Here is a 16,201-nt window from a genome sequence, read left to right on the forward strand (position 1 = left end):
ACGGCGTTTGTCAGTGGAAGAAGTAGGGGCTGGCTAGCACTTGTCTGATGTCCAGCTCGCCCTTGGAGGGGGGTCGAGGCAGCTCTGCTGCTTGCTTGGGAAGTCTGCTCTTGACGCTGTCATACAGAAGCTGCAGCGGGTCGTGCTGGTAGAGGTGAACGAACTGCTGTCTGAGGGCGACTGCCAGGGTGTCTATACACCCGGCGTGGGCCCAGTAGGAGTCGTGCACGGCGGCCATGTCGATCTTGTAGGTGCCTATACACTCCAACGCCGTGAGCATCATGTGGGCGGCGTCAAGGCTGTGGATGAAGTTAGGGGGAAAACCCAAACGCTGCTTGGACCTGCTGACAGGCGCGCTGTCTCCTGACACGTGCAAAGTGTGGCGCTGCAGCGGGGAGCGGATTTGCTGCTGCTGCAGCGACCGATAAGGCTGCTCACACAGCAGCCCGATCGCGGGCACCTCCCATGCCACCGGCACTCCCGCAGCTGTACATACACCCGAAACGGTGTCCAGCCACTTCTTAGTCTGCATGGCGCCCCGAAACAGTTCCCCAATTGACTGCAGCACAATGCGAGACAAGAACCCTCCTAGCTCCCGCAGCACTTCAGGCCGCAGCTGGCCCCCCAGCAGGTCCTCTAGCTGAGAAAGCACTTGGTCTCGGGCCCCAAGGGCAGTCACACCGTAGCAAACGGTCATCACTGTTTGCTTCACCACGGACCGCTTCAAAATTCCGTGCGTTTCACACAGCCGCGCCAACTCGCGGCGTCTTTCCTGCTGCTGCTGCTGCCATGGCTGCTGCTGCTTGCGTGCAGCGATGGCCTGCTTCCGCGGTTTCTTCTTGCCATTCTGCTGCTGCTGCTGCGAAGCAGCTTCCTCTGCAGCTGCTGCTTCTGCTGCTGCTGAGGAGGCCGTGGAAGAGGCCGAAATGCAATGCACATTCTGCTTCACAACCTGCAGCACGAGGGAGTAGACGTCTTGAGGCGTTTCAGCAGGCAAGAGGTTCACAGCAGCTCCTCCCCGGAGGTCTCTGCCCAAGGCAGCGTAGTGCTGCAAGCCATTGCAAGTGCCGTCGAGGTGCACTGGGAGTTTGCTGGGGAAGGTTGTGGGGTCTCCCGACTTGACTGCTGCAGCGATCTCGAGGACTGCAGCAAGGGCCTGCCAGGGCTCCTCTGCTGCTGCCCAGAAGTCCTTGTGCTGCATGGGCTGCTCCGCTGCAGCGAGGATCTGGGGCATTCGGGTGTCTGTCCAGCTGCACCTTCGCTCAAAGGGAATCTTGTTGTGTCCGAACAGATTCGCCAGGTGTATCCGCAGCCACCGCCAGCCACTGTCGCCCAGCGGCCGGCTGCGAGTAAACCGCAGCAAAGCGCGCGAAACATCATCTCCCATATGATTGAGGTGGGGGGGGAGTGGGTAGCAGCGGCCCCTGAAGTCGATGTTGTGGGGAAAGTAAAGAGCTGAGCACAAGGCGAAGTTTTGCGCTGTTTCCAGCTTCAGCAAAAACGAGGGGCGCTCGCTTTTCATCCGCGTTTCTTGCTGCAGAAGGTGCCGCAGCAGCACCGACCGGCTTTCGCTCTTGCTGCTGCTCGCGCTCCTGCTGCTGCTTCCGCTTCCCTCTTGCTGCTGCTGCTGGGCCTCGTGCTGCTCCAGTAGCTGCGAAATGGGGAGGGAGTGCCGCGCCGGCATTTTGCCTAGCCCCTCGCCTGAGGCCCAGGCCTGCTGCAGCACCTGCAGCACTTGCGTGTTGATCTGCCACGGGACAGACCCTAAAAGAGAGACTGCAGAGCGAACTGTAGATGTGTTATACACTCGAAAGTCTTGACACGCTTTTGCTCGCGGGCCCCACCCCAAGTAAATCTCGGAGCCCTTCTTGCTGCGGCTGCCGTTCTTACGGCTGCTGCCCCTGCTGCTGCTGCTGCTGCTGCTGCTGCTGCCTGCTGCAGCGCTCACAGACGAGGTGGCGGCGTCCGAATCGGCAGCGAGGTGCTCAGAGTCCTCTGCTGCCTCCCCGTCAGCTGCGTCGCTGCTGCTGCTCTCTCTGAGGCTGCTGCTGTGGCCAGCGCCGCTTCCCGGGTCTGTGTCAGACACGCTTCGCACAAAAGCTGTGCGCAGCATCAAGTAGCCGCCGCTGCCGTAGGCAGTCCAGGGCGCTGGAGGCAGCAGCATAGGGACGTGCTTCAGCATGAGCCAGAAGGGAGAAGACAAGCGATCTGCAGCTGTACGTACAGTGGCAGCAGCAGCTGCCGCTGCAGCTGCTGCTGCTTCTGCACCTCCGCCCTCCCGCAGCGGCAGAGACCCTTGCTGAGAATCGTCTTTAGCGTTAGCTGGTGGCTCGGCAGCCGTTGGTAGCGGTGCTGCTGCGAGGGAAAGCCCTGCTGCCGTGTCTGCAGCAGCAGCAGCTGCTGCTGCTGCCGCTGCTGCTGCTGCGGCTTCCTCAGGACTGCTGCCCAACGCGGTCAAGCGATCAAAGCAGAGGCGCCGCATTTCAATAACTCCGAATTTCTTTCGCCGCTTCGCGCAGTAAAGAACTCGGTGGCGAAATGCGGGCACCTCCACCTGCACGCACAAACCGCAGCTAAAGCAAGCAGCCCCTAATGTTCAGCCACAGCCGCTGCTGCAGCAAACAGCAACTTGAACTGCGTGATCCGGTGCCCCAGCTGCTGAGTGCTCAGCCCTGCGCAGCCCCATGCAACAGCTTGGGGCCCCCGTGGGGTCCCCGCGGGCCCCCTGCGGGGACCCCGCGGGGTCCCCTACCAGGTTCTGCAGCAAAGAGCCACCCCTAGAAGGGGGCCCCTGCACCTGCCTGTGCAGCAGCTGACCTTGTCGTGGCCGTGCCGCGACTTGTAGGCCACGAGGTGCTGCAGCTCCTCAGCAGCTCGGCCTCCCAGAGGCACGTACACCCCTGAATCTGCTGCTGCATCTGCCAGTATCTCCTCTGCAGCCTCTGCTTCTTCTGCAGAAGCAGCAGCGGCTGCTGCTGCTGCTGCTTCTTTCGAGGCAACAATTTGCTCGGCCGTCTCAGGGGCCGCTGCAGGTGCTGCTCGAGCCTGTCCTGCACCCGACTGCTCTAGCAGCCGCTGCTGCTGCTCCTGCCTGCGGGACCTGCTAAGAAGTATACGCTGCTTCTCGGCCCTCAATTGCTGCAGCTCTGTGGCTAGCTCCTCTTTTGCTGCTGCATATGGAGCCTCAATCATCGCATGCTTCACAAGCAACTGCAGCAGCAACCCCCCAACCGCAAGACGCTTTCGCGAAGACCACCGAGGCAGCAACACGGGTGATGCTGCCAGTGAAGCAGCAGCTTGTGCTGTTTGTGCTGCAGTTCCGCCACTGTAGCGGTGCTGCCGCTTTTGCTGCTGCTTGCGCAGCGGCAGGTAGCACTGTCCCAGCTGCTGCTGCTGCTGCTGCTGCTGCCTCTCGAGGAACGCAGCCGCAACTTCTGCGTGCACTGCATCTCCAATACTCATTGCAACCTGTGTCACTAGCGCTTGCCGCTGCTGCAGCTCTGGCCCTCCAGCAGACAAAGCAGCTGCTGCAGCAGCAGCAGCTGCCGCTGCTGTAGAGCAAGATGAAGCAGCAGTCAAGCCTTCCCGCCCTTTGCTTGTAGGACCTGTGGGAGCTGTGGCTTTAGGCAGCAACAGCTGCTGCAGAACTGTGCGAGCAGTAATGACAGCCAGCAAAACAGGTTCCAGCTGCTGCGGCAGGCAGCCATCGTTGCCGTCGAAGTCTGCAGCAGCAGCTGCTGCTGCTGCTGCAGCATCCACGTCGTCAGACTCAGCAGCAGCAGCTGTTGCTGCTGGAGCAACGCGCCGCTGCCGCCGTTGCAGCGCTGCTATAGGCTTGGCCATATCTTTAACCCAAGGGACCCACAGCCGCTTGGCGGGTCCTGAGTCACCTCCTTTACCTGTTGCTGCTAGCTGCTGCAGCTGCTGCTGCACTTCTGCTGTTAGCCGCTTCCAGATGCAGCCTTCCACTATTACTTGTCTTCGCCGCAGCACGCTCATCACCTCCTCTGCAGAAGAACGAGATGGGGCCAACTCCTGCGACTGCTGCAGCTGCAGCTGCTGCTGCTGCTGCTGCTGCTGCTGCTGCAAGTCAGAGGGCAGGTCTTGCTGAGTCCAGCGGAGCGGGATCGGGTAGGGGTTTACGCCGTAGGCTGCTTCCTTCTGCTGCTGCAGCCAATCCGGATTGAGCAGCAAAGGCTGCTGCCGCCGCTGCTGCTGCTCCCCAGGCAGCACAGCTGTCTTCAAGTGTCTGAACAGCTCCTCTCTTGGCACATCTGCCAGCAGCAAGCCTTGCTGCATGGCCTCCAGCTCGAGAGCATGAAGGCACAGCAGCACGCTGGCCGACAGCCCAGAAGAAGCAGCAGCAGCTGCTGCTGCTGCTGCGCCTGTTGCTGCTGCTGCGGGGCAGGTGGCTGCAGCAGCACCCTCCTCCGCCTTGCCAAGCAGCCTAGCGTACACGCGCTGCTGCTGCATCTCCCCCATCCGCCGCAGCTCCTTGAGGCCCTCAATTGCTGAAGGAGCATCTGCTGCAGCTGCTGGCGCTGCTGCTGCTGCTGCTGCTGCTGCTGCTGGACCTCCTATGCCCGCTTGGGAGGAGCTGCTCTTGCACAGCGCAGCGCCCGCGTGAGCAGCTTGCTGCTGCGGCTGCTGCAGCAGCTGCTGCTGAGGCCGCTCTTCCATTTGCTGCTGATGCTGCTGCGGCTGCTGGAAAACGTGATGCGGCGGCTGAGGGAGCTCTAGCAGGAATTGCTCAAGAGATGAGTCCTCTTGCCACGCCCAAGGATGCTGCTGCTGCTGCTGCTGCTGCTGCAGCACTTCAGCAGCTTCCACACTTACTCCTTGCCATTCTTCATCGCTGTGCTGCAGCGCCTGCTGCCAAACGTATGTTCCGGGAGGCCGCAGCTGCTCTGGCTGCGGTGCGTGCTGCAGCTGCTGTAGCTCCTGGCTCTCCTGAAGCGGCTGCGGTTGCTGCTGCTGCTGCTGCCACTGCGGCTGCTGCTGCCATTGCGGCTGCGGCTGCCATTGCAGCTGCTGCTGCCATTGCGGCTGCTGCTGCTGCTGCGGTAGATTCTGCCATGCCGGCAGCTCGACGTGAGGCTGCTGCGCCCAACAGGAAGCATGAGCAGCAAAAGGAAAGTTGTCCTCCTCAGTGAGTTGCTGCTGATGCTGCTGCTGTTGCTGCGGCCACTGGTGCATGTGATAACGCTGTTGCGCGCTCTGGTGCTGCACAGCAGCAGCTGCTGCAACCGAGCTTGCTGCTCTTAAACAAGCTACTTGCTGCCGCTTCTGGCAGTGGAAGCAGCCTCTCGGCTGCTGCCACTCCTGCTGCAGCAGCATTTGCTGCCGTTGGCGCTCTAAGCTCAACAGCAGCGGATGCTGCCTTCTGCAGCGGGAAGGCCGGCCATTAGCAGACGCAGCAGCAGCAGCAACTGCTGCGGCAGTCGCGACAGGTGTAGCGGCTGCAGCAACTGCTGCTGCAGCTGCTACATCTGCTCTCGTGCGCGGGGTGATCTGCCGCAACAGAGACATGGCAAGCAACCTGATTCAACAGCACGAGTAGCGGGAGTAGCAGCAACTGCTGCTGCTGCCACGGCCGCTGGCACCGTAGGCAGACGAAGCCATGCAGCAGCTGTTACACCGCACTGTTCCTCAATAACCATACGAGAAAAGCTTGGAGAGCCTCGCAGCAGCATCAGACCTCAGCAGCAGAGGAGCTGTCAATGCAGTAGATCTTCTGCTCTGGCGCTGTTGCTGCCGGGACTGCTGCGTTTTTATTGCTGTTGCAGTCGAAGAACTGTTGGATGTGAATTAGATGAAATAGATCTCGACAAAAGCAAAAAACTAAAAATTTCTAGAAGCCGCGTTGAAGGTACTGTGGCTCCTGCTGCTGCTGCTGTCGTCGCGGGCCTGCAACCACACGGGGGGCCCCCTGGAGGCCCCTTGAGGCTCCACAAGAGAAGTCAATATGCCTCTATCCTTCCGCTATTCCAACAAATTCATAATCCCTAATACATTGATTCCAAATTGTCAATTCAACTTTAGCCGTGTTTCTGGGGTCGCTGCTCCTGCGGCTGTGTTTGACTTCTGCTGTGGTGCCGTGGGGCCCCAGGGCCCATGGAGGCCTTCTTTGCTCTCTTTGCCTACACACGCAGAAAGGCTAGTCAGACGAAGAATGGTTGAACTTCAGGCTTTCCTTTTGCTGCGGGGAACAGCAAAGAGTGAGACCTGCAGCAGGAGAGCATCAGTTCGACGAACAGCAGCAAGTCGAGCACCTGCAGCAGCTGCAGTACCGAAGCTGCAGCGGCAGCAAGAGCAGCCACAGCTGCAGCAGTTGCATTAACTGCGGCCGTCACAGTGGCAGCAGTGGCAGAAAAAGCAGCCTCAATGCCTGCTGAGGCTGCAGCGACAGCAGCCGCTGCAGCAGCAACAGCAGCAACAGCAGAAAGCAAGAAATAACGGAGAATCCGCCCTCTAAACAGCCAGAAGGAGCAGCAAAAGTTGGGGCAAAGACTTCTACTGCGATTCTGGTGCTGCTACGTTGATGACAACAATGGCTTCCTCGTTATTAGCGGCAACAGCCCCCTCTGCTGCTGTTGCGCCAGCCGCTGCGTACAGAAGGCCAGCAGCAGCCAGCGCTGCAGCAGCTTCGTTGGCTCTGGCTAGATTGGCTCGCAGAAGCCTAAATGTGAACTCCAGCTCGCCGCATGCATTCTATACAGCAGCAGCAGAACATATGCCAGCCACCCGCAACAAGGCAATCGTAAACAGCTGCAGCTGCGCAGCAGATGAGCTGCAGAAGCAGCAGCAGCAGCTGCGAGGGCAGCAGCAACAGAGGCGGTTCGCCAAGATACTGCGGTGGCACCCAGACACTCCACTGGCACATGGACTCGAGACTTTTACAGATGCGGAGGACTTCCTCAAGGCCTGCCAACAAAATAAGGGTACGCAGCTGCTTGTGCTGTTGCAACTGCTGCTGCTGTTGCTGCAGCAGCCGCTGCAGCAGCCGCTGCAGTAGCCGCTGCTGCAGCTGCTGCACACAATGCTCAAACTGCTCCTACTGCTCCTGTTGCTGCCAAGGCTGCTGCTGCTGGCTTCGACATCAGTGTTCCTTCACTTGTTACTGCAGCGGCAGCAGATGCTGCTGCCGCCACTACTGCTGCTGTCTTTTTGCTTGTTTGCAATAATTTAAACAGATTTTGAGGCTGTCACGAGCAGTATGTTTCCTCCCGGTGTTGAGGAGCTCAAATTGGTAGCTCTGTTGTGTTGCTGTTGCTGCTGCTGCTGCTGCTGCTGCCTAAGGCAACATGACACGCCGAGACTGGCTTGCTGCTCTATCTTTACTATCTACGCGACGCCGCCTCGACCTGCGCAGCAGCTCTTTTAGGGCCTTTCTTGGTGCTGCACTGCAGCAGCAAGAGCTTCTGCAGCCTGCCCACATACATCTTACAATTCATCGGTGAGCTGCTGCAGGAGCTGAGGCGCGTGAAAATCAGCAACAGCAGCAAAAACATCAAATGCAACCGCAGCAGCACATCCAGTTTGCAAAGTTGCAGCAGCAAGTAGTGCGGGTGTGTCCTCAGACTGGCAGTCATTGGCTACAGCCCAGCTCTCTGGCAGCTGGCGCTGCGGCTGCAGCCATTTTTGCAGCAGCAGCAGCTCAGCAGCAAGCAGCTGGTTGTGTCAGCGTGGGGTCTTGCAAAGAACGGAGTGACGCATCCCCCAGTTTGGGACCTCATAGGTAGGCAAAGCCCACGCCGGAACCCCCAGCAGCAGACAGAAACTCTAAAACTAAGGATGGTGCCGCTGTTTGCTTTCACAAGCAGTCTGTGTTTCGCGGGTTTAGATCTAAGGTATAGAGTTTAGAAGTGATATTTCAAAATTTTGAAATATGGCGGCAGGGGCTGAGGCTTTGCGACTGGCGAAGGACTTCAGCCTTGCAGACCTCTCGATGTGCCTTTGGGCTTTCGCCCGCACAGAGGTGGGTTGCACCGAAATCCCCAAAAGTGTTTCTGTAACTAAAGGCCTGTCCAGCAAACTGTGGGTTTGTTTTTCTTGCATAAATTCCTGAATTAACGGCCTCATCAGACAGAGGGTTAGGGGTTGGGCTTCAGGGTTGTCTGCAGCGCCACAGCGTAGTAGGGATGTACAACAGCAGCATAGGTGGACTGAGTTTCTGCAGCTCTGGGGTCCATGCAGGCTGCTCCTGCTGCAGCCGCTGCCTCCTCACCTCTTTTTTGCAGCAGCACTGAGGGAAGACACAACGCTTGATACACTTCCTGCAGCAGAAAAAGGCTCAGCTACTGTTGCTGCTTCGTGTGCTTGCGCAGCGCTTGAAGCCTGTTGAAATCTTGGCCCTCAAAGAAGAAGTTCTCAGCCGCCTCGACAGCTTCGTCCGACGGACACTCGCTGCGGCGGGGAAGCCGTCTCAAGCAAAACTTGCACAATCAACAGCAGCAGCAGCAGCATCAACAGAAGCTGCAAAGGCGACACCTTTAAGTGAGCCTTAGCTAATGACATGATGGCATGATCCACCCGCGAATCTTTCAGCAGCAGCGCATACATCACTAACAATGCTGCAAGTTCTGTTGCTACTTCCACTGCTGATGCAGGTTCATGCACAGTGACGCCACATGACCTGTGCATGCTGATAAGGTCCTTTGCAGACCTCACCCCACGCGACTCGCCACTTATCATTCGCCTGCTGTATACGCTTCTTCTCGCTTGCCGGGTGCAGCCACCAACTCCCCTGGCAGCAGAAGCAGCAGTAGCAGGGGGAGCTGCAGCAACAGTAGCAGAGGTAGAAGCAGACGGGGAAGACGCCAACCTGGGATCTCCTTTTGCTGCTGGCGGTTTGGGTCCGCTGACTGCACAGGTAATTCAATGACGATTTCTGCCCAGCGCCATGATATTCAAGCCCATTGCTTCGCCGATTAAGAGTTAGGAAGGATGCTGTTGCTGTTGTCCCAGGGACTCACTGCTGTCTGGACTGCTCTGAAGGACACAAAAATCGTGCAGGTTTTCTCTGTCCCACAGCACAAGAGGCCCAGCAGCGGCAGCAGCAGCCCCAGGCACCATGCTTACTTGCCATTCAGAGAAACTGTACCTCTTGAGTGTCTACCATTGCTGCTACCCATCCTCAAGCCATCCAAGGTATATTCGCACGCAGCGCCAGTGGTAACTGCAGCAGTACCAGCAGGAGGAACAGCAACAGCAACGACGCAAACTGCAAACGTGGGAGGAGCTTCGGGTGCCGCAGTAGAAGAGGCAGAACAGCATGCTATTGCAGCGGCGCCAATTCCCTTGCCGACGGAGGTGACTGCTTGCTCTACGCCACTTCCAGATGCTGCGGCAGCCGTTGCTGCTGCTGCAGACATGGGACTTAGGAACAGCGCGCTGCTGCACAATGCTTGCACTGACGTCCTTCTGGAGGTTCTTTGTGAGGAAACTCGTCACTTGCGTCTTGATCACACCACCAACACCAGTATGGTAGCTGCGCTGGCTATGGCCCTCGCAGACATGCGGGTAAGCCAATACCTAGAGGCTCAATTTTTGGCGCAAGGCCTCAGAAGCTGCACAGCCGCATATGAGGACATATTTTTTGCATCTTTACGGGTTCTATTATGCGCTTTCAAGCCGCACAATAGTCTCAAAAGGCACACGGAAGACATGGGCAAAGTTTAGATTGCGTGTGGGGCCGCAGCTCGTCGATCCCCGTGTAGTATATCAGCTAGTGCTCTTTGCACAACAACGGGGGGCCGCACAGTTTCAGGGCGAGCAGCTACTAAAGGTCCTTGATGCATTTGAGGATTGTCAAATCACAGACAGCAAGGCCTGGGCCAGACTCGGTTAGCTCCCACATGTTGTGCCTGCTGCTGTCACTACGGCTGCGCTTTTACGTGCGTCTTGCTTGCCTCTACTGGCGCTACTGCTCGTGGTTGCCCTGACGCTCTTGTTCTGTTGATATTTCTGTACCAGCTTTCCTTGATCCTCTTCTTTGCCAATTCTGCTCTCATTCTCTGTCGATGCTACTGCTGTTGGCCTGCCCTCTTGATATTTCCGTTATTAATGTTTCTCTTGTCGCTGCTTTTGGTTGCATTCTGTGAAGTTCATCGAGTTCAGGACGTTGCAGCGGACTTGGACTTGAAGGGACTACAGAAATTACGACAACTGGCAAGACGTTCTGGGCACAGCAATGAAAGGCTCGAGGGAGTCATGGACCACTTTGAGGTCCTCAAGGAAGACATAAGGCGCTCTGGGCCCCTCTAGGTTGACTTGCGATACGCGTTTTAGAGCTATTGGGCAGAGGCTGTATTTCCGTTGCGGTTCCAGTCGGGGTCAGCGTCGACGCCTGTTTGATTTTTGCGCCTCTGTTCATGTACTGCTCTACAGCGCGCTGCGTTGTGGCTGGAACAGAGGTAGATGCGCTGCATGGCCCTTGTGTATGACGAATATGTGTACGGCAGGTTGTTATGTAGTATCATTTTTCCAGTGCTGAAGTACCAGGCAGGCTGTTGATCTGGAAGCCGTAGATGCGGCGCAATGTATGTTTTGGGGAGCCAAATCGGAGCATCGTGATTTGGCCTTTGAATCCTTTTAAGTAAGCTAGTGCGATTACTTCGGCAGAAGAGACGGAAGCTAGAGGCCAGCGATAGACAGTTTTGATGATGCATTCATCATAGGCTTCTTCATCTTGACGGAACTTCTTGACTTCCAGCTTCCACCGCTTCAGACCAGCAATTTTCGACATCTTTCATACGTATCAAATCATTTTGGGGAAAAATTAAACCGCTATGTACGTCAAAAGGGCACAGGCGACCAAACAGACTCACGGGGACAGTCAGCACAAAGGCGGAGGCCAGCGAGACAGGTGCCACCGCCCTGACCGCATGAAACTAAAAACATTGCACCAAATAACTTGTGCCTATAAGAAGCCGGAGTACTGAGAAGAACTGCGTAGGCGTTCGGCGTAGACTACACAGTGCGTCAGGAACTGGTGGTAGCTCTCTATTTCCGTTCTCATGCGCCTCTCATCGTACTTTTTCTTGGAAGTTATTATCAAAACGGTAGGATTTTAGCGCGCGAACAACAGAGGCAAATGCACGACGTGCAACTTAATGATATGTGCGAACGTCTTCCACGCACGTATTTCGTGGGCCAGCGTGCACAACACCGATCCGTGAGCTGCAAAGCATATCCCCAACTCCGAAAACCGAAAATAAGGCAACTCACAAAGTATATCAAAGCGTTCGTCATAGGTCATGCACCTTTTTCACTAGGCGCAGCTGTGGAAGGGGGTCATCAGGTGCTGCAGGTGGGATTGGCGGACCAGTGGCCATGCAGTCTGTGGAAGGGGAGACTGACATTCTCAGCATTGGGTGACAGCTACTATAGTTTGCTTTTATGAATACAGGCAGTAATGCGAAGATGATACACCGATGCGAGATCTTTGTTACAGTTAATGCGCCGTCGCATTGGCCGTTCGGGCCAGCAATGCCTCACAGGTGACCTCGGGAGAGGAAGCTTGACATTCCCGCTGTTGCTTGAGTCTTTACTGCAATGCAACCTCAAATTTAAAAAATAGATAAATTGGTGAAAAGCTGGTGTGCATCTTGCCTATTTTTGGTGGCCGAAAACATTCAAATCTAGATGAACTGACAGCCCTCCAGGTTTAATCAAAAGCAACCCCACTGGGCCGAAGACGGCATGCTTGCCCCATTATCTGCCTCTTATTACATTTTTAATTGTGAAATTTTATTAGTCATACTAGTTGTCCGTATCAACTGACGTGGGAACGAGTGAGCATTACTGCTCTGCAGTACGGCTCCACCTTTCCTTTCTTGCCGCAGCTTGAAATATCTTAACCCTGGAAAGAGAGCAGCAGTGGTACTATAAGCTCCGACGTTTGCAGAAGCAGGAAATCCATTGACGGGAGGCCTTAGGTTTCCCGCTCGCTCATATGTGCTCTCTGTCGTAGCAGATCCCAAACCACCCGCTCGCTCCAACTGGGCTCTGCTCTGCGCAGCTGAGCCGTAAGAAGCACCAGTCGCTTCTTATTCGTAGTATGGCAGACAAGAGCCTAGGCCTAGCCTAGCCTAGAAGGCATGAAGAGCCAACATGGTGGTCACCAACTGACAAGACACTGGTTTGTGTTTGCTTTTCCAGGCTTCTGCACTACACTTTCACACAAGCTCACGAATAGGTCCCCTGCTCGGTCTCCAGGCAGCCAAATGGAAGTAACAAGAGGCGAAAGCAATGCGCTGGTGGCTGTGGGGTCGCGACCTCATCCCAAATGTACGTTCTCCTTATCAACCGTCTAGAAAGCAATACAGCAGCTTTAGTGTTTTACCTCTCCTTTTCTAACGGGTTAACAAGTACTTTATTTCCCTCTTTTTCCGAACACAGCATTCTTTGGTCGTCTACTGGCAATAGGGGCGCTGCCGCTCTCAAAAGTAACGGAAGGCGACGCTCGAATAAGGCGAACTCACACGAGCGTGTCCAAGGTGATCCGAACCCTCTGCAGTTTAAAAGCTAATTCGCCCTTCCTAGCTTTCCGCACAGAATGCCCCTGTAAAATACGGGGACATATGCCGTGTGCGCTTGCTGCAGTATATAAGCGACAGAGAGCTCAGGAGGCTTCAGTTGCCTAGCCTGCTGGCAGCTCTGCTGCCCCCAGCTGCCTCGCTTGAAGACCAAGGAGGCAGTGGCAGCAGCACTGCAAACTCATTGCCAGTGCAGCAGCAAGCTCTTGTAATAAGGGGTGCAGCTTCCCTGGTGCTGCAACAATGGTTACTCCTAGCTACCGAAGCAGCGTTGCTGTTGAGGCGCCTTTTACAGCCAGAGAAGCAGCATCGGCGCAGCAGCAACCACCCAGACCATGAGCAGCTACTCGGGAGAGAGCAGCAGCGCGACGCAAGAAGGAAGAGGGTGCGGACTGCTGAGGTAGACAAGGGAGAAGGTGAAGAGGTGCAAGTGGACATGGAGGATGCAGCAGAGGCCATGTGGGAGAAAGCAGCGGTAACCTTAACATCATTTTATTTCGTCCCAGCCAAATATAAATTGTTCTTTCCATAGGTTAATAACATCGTGGCCTTTTGTACCGGTGTGCTCCTGTCATAGTAATATTTAACTTTACAAACAAATGCCGGTGGAATACCGACACACTAGTAGCAGGAGAGATGGCTTTGCTATCATCTGTTGCCGGGAAGCCATCCTTCAAAGACAGCTACGCTGGCAACGTGTCTCCCTATAATACAATGCCCGTCGATACAACAGGCCCTCTCCGTAGACTCCGTACACACTGCTATTTGTTAAAGGCCTCCAGTAAAATGCATCCCCTTTGGTGAAAAATCTCCTTTAATTTCATATGCAGGGGATAGCGATGTAGAAGGTTCACCGGGGTATGAGCTCCATTTGTTTCGCTGCTTTTGCAGCTGCAGCTGCAACAGCAGCAACCACACGGCGAAGAAGAGTCGCAGCAAAGGCTGAAAAGACTCGGCAGCGTCTTTGCGAGCCACCTTCAAGAAGCTGAGTCCAGTGTTAGAGCCAATCGAGAGAGCGCTGGTCTGCTGCTGCAGCGGGGTGCCCCTGACCTCTTTAGCGCCTGCTGGGCGGCTGTGGCTACACCGCTGCGTTCTGGAAGTACGCGCCCTGGGGAAAGGCAGCATCAAGTAGGCTCGCACGAAAGGGCTCTAGCCGCAGCAGGAGATGCAAACGCTCCGGGCATGTCGTGGAGGCGCTGGGCGTTCGGAGAGTCCGGCTCTAATCTCCCTCTCCACTCTGCAGCAGTAGCTTCGAGTGCCGCAGCAGCCGCAGGGACCAACAGTGCTGCTGTAGCTGCAGGGGACCTTGCCGGTGATGCCGATATTGAGTCCGCGGACTTTGGAGACATGTGGGGCCCCCTTCCAGAGGAAGTGAGCGAAGAGCAACAGGACTACGAGGGACTACAGCAGAACCAGCAGAAAGGACAACTTGAGGACGCGACCGAAGGCATCTGGACCTCCCCAAAAGCCCCTCGTAGAAAGGGAGTACGCCAAAACTCTTATTCGCACGAGCCAGAAGCTAGAGACAAAGGTCATCGTTTTCTGAACCTGTTCGTCATGTGCTGTTATCTTTTGACTTTGCCTGCTGCTGTACCAGGGCCACGGAGTGCAGATGGACTCTAGCATATCTCGAGCAACAGCGAAAGGTCGCAGTGAAGGCGAGAAGGCGTTTCCTTATCTACTGAGAAACAATTCGACGACTTTGGATGCACCAAAGCTCTGCCATGCTGCAACTTACTTGGTAGCAGCGACCGCGGACGTTCATGAGGTGTGCTGTTGTTGCACCTGTTATTGTTGCTGCTGCTACTCGTGGCAGAACTGCTGCCTTTGCTGCTGCCGATGCCGGAAATTAGGTCTGAATATTGGCATGCCTGCTTCTGCCTTCGTCTGGCGCAGCTATACGCGCTCCATCCCGTTTCGTGCCTCTACCGAGGGCTACAACAGCAACTGCTTCTATGGAAACGCAAATCAGCATGGGGCTTTCAAAACCCAGCAGCAGCAGCGGTGGCAGCACATAGCCGTGGCCCCGCTGCAAATAGGCATTCGAAAAAAGTGTCTTCTGAGCCCTTATATGGTGTTTCAGCTGTAGTTTCAAAAGCTGATGGCGACAAGCAAACCGGCCAAAGCACTGAGGGCTTGGCCCCATGGCAGCGAGGAGGCTTGGAGGGCGACTTTACACTATACACAGACGCCGAGCTACAGCAGCAGCAGCAGCAGCAGCAGGACGGCAGCAAAGACATACGCCGAAGCGGTGATCTCCTAGGCAGCGGTGAGTACGTGGAAGTGCTACGAGGCATCTTTGACAGCAGCAGCATGCAGCAAAGGGCCACACAAACTCGGCTGACCCAACTTCCAAGAGAATCCGTAAGGGGCTGTGGCGCTGCTACTGCTATCGCCGTTGCTGTTGTTGCTGCTAATGTTGCTCCTTTCAATTGCAGCACCAGCTCGGTGGTTGTCTTCACTTTAGATGGCGTACATGCAACCATGAGCTGCAATATCTGAATTGATTAGTGGCTGCTTTGTTTGCTTGCTTGCTGCATGCTGCTGATGCATGTTGCTGCTGCATGTTGCTGCTATCTTCTCCGGTTTCTTGATGCTCTGCTGATTGAGGTGCTTCCATCTACTGCCTTTGTTTATAGTGCCTGAATTATATTGCTACGCTTCCTTGCTGATGTCTGAATTCGTTAGGAGGCATCAAGCACTTCGCGGCTGGGAAGCAGCAGGAGGGCAAGTGGGCTAAGTGTGCCTTCCTCTGAGGCGTCTCTGGAAGCCTTAGCGTTTGGGGAGTTTCCCGAGTTCGACGGTTGTGGCACTGAATTTAGTAACGATGAACAGCAGCAGCAGCAACATCAGAGAGACCTTAATGAAGCCCACAGCACAGCGATTGCTTCCCTCAGGCTTAGAGAGCTGTTGCAGCAATTCGCTCTTACACATCCTAACGTCTCAGAGAATCTGCTTGCCGACGGGGTGTCCCAGCAGCCGCAGCAGCATCCACGACAGCGGCAACAGGAGTCTACGATTCCCTTAAGCAGGCTTCTTCCCAGAGGCCGCGTTGATCCCCGCACTGCCTGTTGCACGTTTTCGCACTTGCTGCTGCTACACACGCATGGCTCTATAAAGCTGGAGCAGCAGCCTCAGGTTCTCTCCATGCCGTCCAATAAGCCCTACGCTGACCTGTACGTGCATATAACATGCCAGTGGGATCGAACAAGTGCGACAGGGGAGGCACAACAACCCTGCGAAGAGCAACAGAGCAAGCAGCAGAACCAGCAGCGGCAAGAGGCGCCTGATTACCTCGGTAATGACGAGGAGGAGCAGCCGGGGCAAAAGCAGCACGATGAACACACAACACGACAGGAAACACTCAATGGCATGCCATCTAACTCAGAAGAGGTGTCCAATGCGCATGAGAGCAGCAACACTTCCTCTTCTGGTCAGCAACATGAGGACAAACAACAGCCACAACAGCAGCACCAAAAGCGGATTGCTTCAAAACCCACAAATACGGGCGTCAGGACCGAAAAAGGTCGTGCGGTTCTTAGGACTGCCTAGGATGGCTGCAACGGTGTTGATCTAGCTTCGTTGTAGCAGTTCCCGTGTTGAACGCTGTGAAACAGTTGCAGTTGGCGTTTGAAATTTGAATCTTCCTAGGTTCGCTTTTT

The 16,201-nt window shown here is 55.8% G+C and overlaps 3 protein-coding genes across 3 annotated transcripts; 2 read left to right on the forward strand and 1 right to left on the reverse strand.

Annotated features, from left to right (window-relative positions):
* Positions 1-10: 10 nt before the first annotated feature.
* Positions 11-5,529, reverse strand: ENH_00084430 (DNA-dependent RNA polymerase, putative; the record flags this gene model as incomplete). The annotated part of the gene is made up of 2 exons (XM_013577922.1): positions 11-2,554; positions 2,818-5,529. 2 exons carry the CDS (start codon positions 5,527-5,529, stop codon positions 11-13), a joined length of 5,256 nt encoding a protein of 1,751 aa, XP_013433376.1.
* A 1,021-nt stretch (positions 5,530-6,550) lies between these two features.
* On the forward strand, positions 6,551-10,266 carry ENH_00084440 (hypothetical protein, conserved; the record flags this gene model as incomplete). The annotated part of the gene is made up of 9 exons (XM_013577923.1): positions 6,551-6,941; positions 7,300-7,456; positions 7,581-7,738; positions 7,899-7,978; positions 8,328-8,496; positions 8,610-8,872; positions 8,968-9,522; positions 9,701-9,845; positions 10,106-10,266. 9 exons carry the CDS (start codon positions 6,551-6,553, stop codon positions 10,264-10,266), a joined length of 2,079 nt encoding a protein of 692 aa, XP_013433377.1.
* A 1,986-nt stretch (positions 10,267-12,252) lies between these two features.
* ENH_00084450 (hypothetical protein, conserved) lies at positions 12,253-16,091 on the forward strand (the record flags this gene model as incomplete). Its single annotated transcript, XM_013577924.1, has 6 exons — positions 12,253-12,291; positions 12,607-13,014; positions 13,431-14,024; positions 14,137-14,307; positions 14,436-14,903; positions 15,228-16,091. 6 exons carry the CDS (start codon positions 12,253-12,255, stop codon positions 16,089-16,091), a joined length of 2,544 nt encoding a protein of 847 aa, XP_013433378.1.
* Positions 16,092-16,201: the final 110 nt, after the last annotated feature.

The sequence above is a fragment of the Eimeria necatrix genome, genomic scaffold (assembly GCF_000499385.1).
Source record: "Eimeria necatrix Houghton genomic scaffold, Enh_scaff95, whole genome shotgun sequence".
In the NCBI taxonomy this organism is placed as follows: Eukaryota; Apicomplexa; class Conoidasida; order Eucoccidiorida; family Eimeriidae; genus Eimeria; species Eimeria necatrix.